General features: G+C 35.1%; 1 protein-coding gene across 1 annotated transcript; it reads left to right on the top strand.

Annotated features, from left to right (window-relative positions):
• Positions 1 to 639: 639 nt before the first annotated feature.
• LOC111674248 (TOG array regulator of axonemal microtubules protein 1-like) lies at positions 640 to 8737 on the top strand (the record flags this gene model as incomplete). The annotated part of the gene is given in 9 exon segments (XM_023433737.1): positions 640 to 1032; positions 2039 to 2278; positions 3615 to 3779; positions 4757 to 4950; positions 5249 to 5444; positions 6020 to 6168; positions 6253 to 6411; positions 7287 to 7442; positions 8111 to 8737. Coding segments are annotated over 8 exon segments (1602 nt in total). The 3' UTR covers positions 7408 to 7442; positions 8111 to 8737.
• Between the last annotated feature and the right edge of the window lie 624 nt (positions 8738 to 9361).

Here is a 9361-nt window from a genome sequence, read left to right as displayed (position 1 = left end):
GCACTTTTTTATATGAAAATGACCACTTATCGAAAATCGCTCCCATATAAACACGGATCAACATTTCATCTTTAATATGAGCACTCGTTGAGCTCGATCGGTTTAGAAATACGTTCGGAATCGTTGTCCCCGTGAGGCCCTGCAAAATCGCTAGAGTGGTGAGCGCCCTTAAATTCCATCTTGATAAAACTATTAATTTCGTCCATACTCTGATATTTTATTTACTTCCGCTTTGGCTGGTGACCATACATCATGATTTTTTACCACTGGGTAAATTATGATGTACTACCAGGCACCGTATGAAGTATAATACACTTATAGTGGACGTACACATTAGGACACAAGTTTAGAAGACTTACATTATCTGTGGTATGCATAATAAAAATATCCGAGAATATATATGTAAATCTTTTTCACGCCTATATTTTCAGTACATATATCATAGAAGTCTAGGTAACCTGTATAGAAATCTAAACTATTCGAAAACATTACATTGATAGTTTTCTACTCAGATTAATAGTTTATATTTAGCTTTCACAGACTTATAAAAATGTAGTTACACTGTAAAAAATCACGCTCATTTAAATGAAATATCTTTAAATAATATTCATAAAATTGTAAAGAAAGCTAAAATTGCAGATTTCTTCGGAAAACATGCCGCAGGAAGCTCAAATCAGTCCAGAGCTTCTGGAGGTCGAAAATTCAGAGGGATCCAGCAGCGATGAGGAATTCCGGTCCGCTGAAAGAGCAGAATTCGACTCGCACCGAGAGCGAATTCCTCGGAATTTCGCTGGGAACATTTTCGAAGACAATGAATCCTCAGAGGAGGACGTTGCCGACCTCGGAAGAGACGAAAAGAAACGTTCCGCGTCCTCGTCTCCGTCCGATTTTAGTACGGAGAGCAACTATCCCTCAAGGCCTTCCGGGGAATCCAGAAAATCCGATTCGGCTCGCTCAAAGGAGAACCATTTAAAAAGATCGACTAGCGCAACTGAAATATGGCCGAGATCCGACGTCACTTTCGAATCATCGGTAAGAACCTAGTAACCACTGTCATATGGGTAAATGTTACGTTTTCGAAATTAACATGTTATGTAGCATAAAAGTAACATGGACGTTAGATGTTAGTTATTATTTCCCACTCAGTAAGGTAACATGTTATGTAACATGTTATGTAACATGTTATATTAATGTTATATTAATGTTATAATTTCAGTTACCTTAAAATAATGTTAATTTTTCATACATTTAATAAAAAACATTCACGCAATTTTATCCAAAATTATATAACTTTTTATTTTTATTTATTTTTTGGTACTTGACAATAGTTAGATACTAAATGATAAATCAGACTTTCAATGAAAATATGTAATGATAAACTATGTGATTTTACTTAAAGACAATTAGGATTTCATTCGATTAGCAAACAATGACTGATAATGTATATGCGCGTATGCATTAATATCACATTTTTTCCAACAAAATATGACATATATTAATCTTATGATATCTAACCAGTAAATTTACAAGTTTGAACATGAAAACTATCGAATCGGATTGTTTACAAAAAATTTCTACGGACAAGAAATAAGTTACATGTGGATAAAACGACCAACTTTAAAAATATTTAATGAGTCAGTTTGACTCACATCCGTCAAAATAGGTATAGCACATATGTGCCCATAATTATGAAAGTGGTCTAAGTCAAAATTGAAAAGAAATGAGTTTATCAGTTATTTCACGCCACATTATTTCAAACGAAATTAATTCAATGTAATTTCGNGGGGGAGAGGAAGGAATCAGCATTTGTATACATTTCATAATTTTATTAAAAACCAACATATGTTTTAAAAATAAATTATTTAAGTTTTTCTATATATACAGCAATAAAATCGTAAATGAGTCAAATTGACTCGTTCCGGCAATCTAGTGTTAAATCGAAGATAAATGTCATCGTAGGGAACTTTGGAGTCTGCACGCTAAATAATAAATTGCAAGAAGGAACAGTGTGTGCATTTACATATATTTCTTCTTTTAGGTGATTTGCGCAGCGGAATCCTTCGCCTCATTGGAAGGACACCCAGTTGAGATGTCGAATTCGATTCCACTCGATGAAGCTTCCCTTAGATCTGTGGTTTCCTCGCAATCCCAAAAACTCATCGACACAGTTGATTTCGAACATCTTGCCGCATCTCGTACAAATTCTAGAGCATCCTTCCATGAAGATATCTCAAGAAACGCAGATTCCAGTGCGACATTGCCCAACAACATAGAAACGGTGAGAAAGTCATTAACGACAAATGTCAATTTATCAATTAATTAATATTATTTGATTACACCTGATAATATTGGAATTACTTATTTACACGCTGATCTGCGAATCCTAGTATTTTCAGATTATTCGTTACTAAACTTTTCGCTAAATGCGATGCAATTTATCTTTAATCAACGAATCATCTTTCCGTCCTCAAATTTTGCATAATCTTGTTTTAAAAAATTCCTGCGTGGATGCCACCACCATTGGAAATGAAACGGTCGTATAATTGGTAATTCTGATAATGAAACGGTACAGAACATGAACGATATTCATATTCAAATGTATTTCCAAGGGAAATCTGCAATTTGGATACTTCAATTTCTGAATGATGTTAATGTAATATATGATGAATAAAACAAGTGGCATCTGATGTAGGAAAATCAATTTACTAATTAGTAAAAAATAAAACCATTAATAGCCCAAGCGGTTGACACAACGTTAAGGTAAAGTGAAACCCCTTCAAATCAGTCGATTCGAATACAACACTTTTTTTTAAAGGGTATTAGACCATACTGTCCGAAACTTTGACACATCGCTCCTGATCATCTATGAATTGTCCTGACACATTCAAAATTTGGATTTTTGGAAAAAATTGTTTAACTTAGCCCAGACCAGAACCAAAATGGCGTCGAGCTCTCATATTTTGATCAATGTACAATTATCGAAGGCTCTGATATGAGAATCGAAAGGGTCAGGACAATTTTACGACAATTTAGAACACGCTGGTAATCGATAAACTCGCATTTGAACGGGATAAAGGCAAGAAAAGTGTTGTATGCGCTTCTATGCTAAAACGATGGTAATACAAGGTCACGGAGTGAAAATTTAATTGACCTGGAAATCACAGATGGCGCAGGGTGTCCCTCTGCAGTCAATTAGGGCCTCAGAAAGCGTGAATTCAGAGGATTTCTGGAGTTTTGCTTCGATTTCTTGATAATTATTGTAGGAAAACGACAGATGGAGTATGCCATTTGGTACAATACTCAATATAATTCGACACAACTGTCAAAATAAAAACTAACGTCGGCAACGAAGGTATTTAGAAAATCTTTTATAACCGACATCGATCAAGTTCTTCGACGTGTTTCACTTCACCTTAAATAAACGTACATGAAAATGTTGTTAAATTAAATTAGATGCTCGAAGGACATTATACAACTTATTTTCTACAAGATACCGACGATATTATAATAATATTCGCGGACGACAGAAATGGAAAGTATCTACAAATTTTGTTGGGCGGTTGAGAATACGTTTGATTAATGGTACATAAATGTCGATCCTTTTTTATTTACAGTCACCGAGATCGTCCACTTCTAAAAGTGAGAATCAGGAATTGCCTTCGTCAAAAGAGCCCACGTTTACCGCGTTTCCATTTCATATTACTGGCGTGCCTGAAAACATCCATTACGAAAGTAGCGAAACCGATGATGACACTGCCATGGCTAACATCAGAGTTCAGGTTTGTAATTATTTACCATCATATATTATTCAATTACATATTACCAACGTTTATAAAGTACCCCAAAAAGGGCATTCAGTATGTTCCTGACTTAAAAAATGCAGTCACGCGGTTTTTCCCGATCCGGTAACGTTTACCTTTGTTGGTCATCTCGCCCACGCTTTTCCCCGTTCTCCGACAGTCCTACACGGAGAGAAAAAAGTTGTTATAATTACTACAACTGGGATAGATACAACAGCAATCGCTGGGAAATATAAGGACAGCAGTTCTACAAAGTAACTATTACCCTGCTAAAACTGTCAAATGTACAATTTCATTGGAGTACACATTATTACAAAGAATGATTACAGTTACAACAATACGACGGTTATATTTACAATCGTGACAGCAAAAACTCGTAAACTGAATCAATAGCTACCACATAACGTGTGTATATGATAAAGTTCGCTAGTGTACCCTTTCCTGTTGATACATAAAGTAACGTGCAGTAACGCATTAATTACCGTTAGGGTAGCTAGAAAATACAATAGCGACATGTGTATATTATAGACAGCTCATGTAAAAACTACCATTGACAATCGCACATTATTACAAAGAATGATTGCAGTCACAACAATACGACAGTTATATTTACAAGCTTGACAGCATAAACCCGTAAACTGAATCAATAGCTACCACATAACGTGTGTATATGATAACGTTCGCTAGTGTACCCTTTCCTGTTGATACATAAAGTAACGTGCAGTAACGCATTAATTACCGTTGGGGTAGCTAGAAAATACAATAGCGACATGTGCATATTACAGTCGTCTCATGTATAAACTACCATTGACAATCGCACATATACACGCAGAAAAATATTATTGTAATCATTATGTAAATATATGTATATGTTTATATGAAAAAGGATCTATATAAAATATGTTTTTGTTAAGAAAACGATAATAATTCACTCTCTTGGTATCTGTTATAATAAGGACAAGCCGATCGAAACCATGGAAATGCAACCTAAGAGACTTCCATCCAGAATTCTCCAAAATACTCCAAAGGCCCGAATCAACTCAATTCGCATCCCTTCCTTGGAGTCAACTCGCAATTCGGACAAGTTGAATGAAAGGACTTCGAAACAACTTCTGCACGACTGTTTTGTTCAGTTGGAGAGCAACGACTGGTAAAATCCTTCCATTTAAACAATTCGACCTTATCCCAGTGAACACTGTTAAATAACTGTTGGGTAAATGTTACGTTTTCGAAACTAACATGTTATGTAGCATAAAAGTAACATGGATGTTAGATGTTAGTTATTATTTCCCACTCAGTAAGGTAACATGTTATGTAACATGTTATATTAATGTTANTGTTATTTGTTAGTTTTAAGTTACGTAACTGTTAGGTTTGGTGTTCAGTGGGGATGTACCATTCTCCCTTAATTCAAACTTTGGTCTTTCTTATACTGTCGAACTTTTTAGGGAGGTGGCGCTGAAAGGACTGAAATCCTTATCTCAGATTGTCAAACAAAATCCGGAACAGTTGGATTCTTGTACTCCGGGAACAATAGGGCGACTTTTGGGAAAACAGATAAAAAATCTCCGCTCTCAAGTCTCGAGAGCTGCTTGTTTAGCAGCTGGGAACATTTTCAGTGTCCAAGCTCGAGGAATCGATCAGGTATGTAATTCAAAATTGTATTAAGGTGAAGTGAAACACGTCGAAGAAGTTAATCGATGTCGATAAAGAAGATTTTTCAAAATGCCTACGTTGCCGACGTTCGTTTTTATATCGACAGCTGGGTTGAATTATATTGGGTATTGTACCAAATGGCATACTCCATCTGTCGTTTTCGTACAATAACTATCAAGAAATCGAAGCAAAACTCCAGAAATCCTCTGGATTCATGCTTTCTGGGGCCCTAATTATTTCAAATGATTTCATGAAAAGTTACTTCATGAAAACGTTTAAAATGACTGTTATTCTGGACCTTTACTAAATTTCATGAAATTCACAAGTTCGCCATAAGTTACGGATTTAATGTATAATTTTTTATTTGTTATCGATTACAAATAACAAGTCTCTAATCTGACGGGATATGCTTATGGTAAATAGAAAAAAGAATATGATATAATGCTGAATAGAAGTATTGAAAGTAATTTTTCCATGTTGTCGTGGATAACAAATCATGCGTACTAAAGATTTCATTTTCTAAATTCAGCGTAATTAATTTTTTTCTTGCATCTGTTACGAAGGATCTGGACAACATAACCGGTGCTTTGCTGCATAGAACTGCCGATACAAATAGATTTCTTCGAGTAGACTGTCACGCTGCACTAGACAAGATGGTCGAACACCTTTCCCCCCACCGAATAATTGGAATAATTGTTTATCGTGGCGCGTCGTGAGTATTTTGTAAATTTTGTCGACTATTCGACTCTATATTTCATTTCTTCTCCTTTCAAAATCCACTCGTTACTAATTCCAGGCATCAAAATCCCATTGTACGTGCCACAACTGCTCGACTTTTGTCCGATATTGTCGAAAGAGTTGGTCCGGAGACTGCCATGACGTTACAGCGTGACGTCAGAGACAAATTGTTATCAACTGGAGCAAAACTTTTAATAGACGGAAATTTAGATGCACGGTAAGAAAATTCCCCCTTGCCCCTAAAACATTCCCTTCACGTTTTTAACATTAACACAATGTCGCGTAGGATTTGTGCAGAGATCTAACCTTCTGACAGAGATTTTCTGCTTGTCTATCATCATAATTAACTACTAAAATTGTTTAAAGTGAAGTGAAACACGTCGAGGAACTTGATCGACGTCGATAAAGAAGATTTTTCTAAATGTCTACGTTGCCGACGTTAGTTTTTATATTGACAGCTATGTCGAATTATATTGGGTGTTGCACTAAATGGCATACTCCACCTGTCGTTTTCGTACAATAATTATAAAGAAATCCAAGTAAAACTCCAGAAATCCTCTGGATTCATGCTTTCTGGGGCCCTAATTAACCGCAGAGGGACCCCTGCGCCATCTGTGACTTCCAGGACAATTAAATTTTCACTCCGTGACCTCGTATTCCCATCGTTTTGGCATAGAAGCGCATAAAACACTTTTTTTGCCTTTATCCCGTTCAAATGCGAGTTTATCAGTTACCAGAGTGTTCTAAATTGTCGTAAAATTGTCCTGACCATTTCGTTTCTTATATCAGAGCCTTCGATAATTCTATATTGATTGAAATATCAGAGATTGACGCCATTTTAGTTCTAGTCTGGGCTGAGTTAAAAAATTTTTTCTAAAAATCCAAATTTTGCATGTGTCAGGGCAATTCTTAGATGATCAGGAGTGATATGTCAAAGTTTCGGACAGTTTGGTCTAATACCCTTAAGAAAAAGTGTCGTATTCGAATTGCCTGATTTGAAGGGGGTTTCACTTCACCTTAAATCATTTTTATTTTTATTTTTATTTTTATATCTGAAATTTTCGATTGTTTTCATGAGCTTTTCTCTTCCAGGAACCATGCGAAAAGAATGTTTCGTCTCCTTGTTCGTTGCGAAGGATTCCGAAAGGCTCTGACGGAATCTGTACCAGATACCACCTTAAGGCATATCGACAAAACCTTAAAGTCTCTCTAAACGGGAACTTCCAGCTCCGGTCGTGACTTTGATCGGTACGAATGTCATTGTTTCAAAAACCTTTCCGAGATACTGTAAAAAGTGATGATTAATACTTCTTATCATGACCTTAAATGACCTTTTCATAAAAAATATGATTTCATATTTTCTTTGCATTTGAATCCCACATATACATAATGATGCAAAAACTTTCATTATGCCAGGCTGTTTGTAATGGACATTGTCTAGTTAAAACCCTCCTGGCGGATGTCTTTAGGATGTTGTAAAAAAATATCTCCTAACATTTTTGTTTATGAGCTTGCAAAACCTATTGTATGTTGTATACATTTCTCGTGTTTATGTCGTTTGAATAGTGTAAACGTTTCAATCATTATTAGTCAAATGGTACAAATTGACAATGGTTAGTAAAGGTACACATTAATCCTTTTTATAAACAAAAGTCATCTTCTTAGGCATTTTTAAATACGAGGAATAGAAAGGAGAATTAGCAAGAAAATAACTAATTTGCATGTATTGTTTATGTCGTTTGAATAGTGTAAACATTTCAATCATTACTAGTCAAATGGTACAGATTGACAATGGTTAGTAAAGGTACACATTAATCCTTTTTAAAAACAAAAGTTATCTTCTTAGGCATTTTTAAAGATGAGGAATAGAAAGGAGAATTAGCAAGAAAATAACTAATTTGCATGTATTGTTTAAGGGTCCTCTCAGAAGAATTCGGCATCAATTCATAGGATGTTTAATTGAAGAAGGAAAATGGCGGCTATCTGCAAGAAGGATCTTCGCCTTCATGCCCTCCTTTTTCGTGACTTTATTTGCGGTACCAGAAATATATCGACATCGTTAATTGTCATAATCATATATGTGGATGAATGTGTATGCAGTTATGAAAATATTTCGGACACGACGTTAAAAGTCCTCATCGAAGAAAGTATTCGCTTCGCGAAAAGTCAGTGGAGGACAACACGGCGCCATCTTTGGCTTGTCAGAAATGAATGTTTTCTTTCGAGTCAGAAGTTAATCACATATAATAAATTCCGGTAGAAAGTTAATTGTAAGTTAAAAGCAATTAATAAGGAGATTCAATACAATTTCGAAGAAAACACTTATTTAGTTAAAGTTAAATTACCCTCAACTAATGGAAATGTGAAGTCGTGTTGGCGGCGAGAATTTATGCGATACATTGGAATGATTGATGTTTAGGATATTTTAATACTTCCGTTTTCAATGTTCATACTTATTTTAGCTTCATTGTCGGCTACAAAACAATTCGCGAACCTGCAGTGCCTTATTTAAACATTAAATAAATAAACGAGGCATTAACCTATTTTTTTTTTTCATGAATTAACCCTTTTTCATGTTAATAATAAAAATATAGAACGCTCTAATTTTCACAACTTCTTTTTCATCTAACTCTCTGTTAATGTACGTTTTTATAACGGTGTTAGCAAGTACTACTCATATTCGAAATTTTATCCGACTTCAATCAAATTATATTTTAAATTGTATAATTATATGGAATCCGTTAAAACTTCTTCAGTGCAAATTACGAATGTCATTTAAGGTGAAGTGAAACACGTCGAGGAACTTGATCGACGTCGATAAAGAAGATTTTTCTAAATACCTACGTTGCCGACGTTCGTTTTTCTATTGACAGTTGTGTCGAATTATATTTGGTATTGTACCAAATGGCATACTCCACCTGTCGTTACAGAACAGAACAGAACAGGTAATATTCGTAACAGAATGTAACGTCTGAAAAAAACACTCACATGTTCATACTAACCTAATTATTTATTTATTATTAGTTTTTTGGTCTACATTAGGAAGATAGAATACATTAGATTAAGGTTAAATATACATTTCGAAATAACGTACCATTTTGTAACATTTTATGCACTTCTGCACTCTCTACTACATCGTACCGAAGACCGTTTACTTCATACCTTTC

The sequence above is a fragment of the Orussus abietinus genome, unplaced genomic scaffold (genome assembly GCF_000612105.2).
Source record: "Orussus abietinus isolate OABI.00-Male unplaced genomic scaffold, Oabi_2.0 scaffold1187, whole genome shotgun sequence".
NCBI classification, from domain to species: domain Eukaryota; kingdom Metazoa; phylum Arthropoda; class Insecta; order Hymenoptera; family Orussidae; genus Orussus; species Orussus abietinus.
Note: the sequence above shows the minus strand (reverse complement) of the source record. Positions and strands in the feature narration are given on the sequence as shown.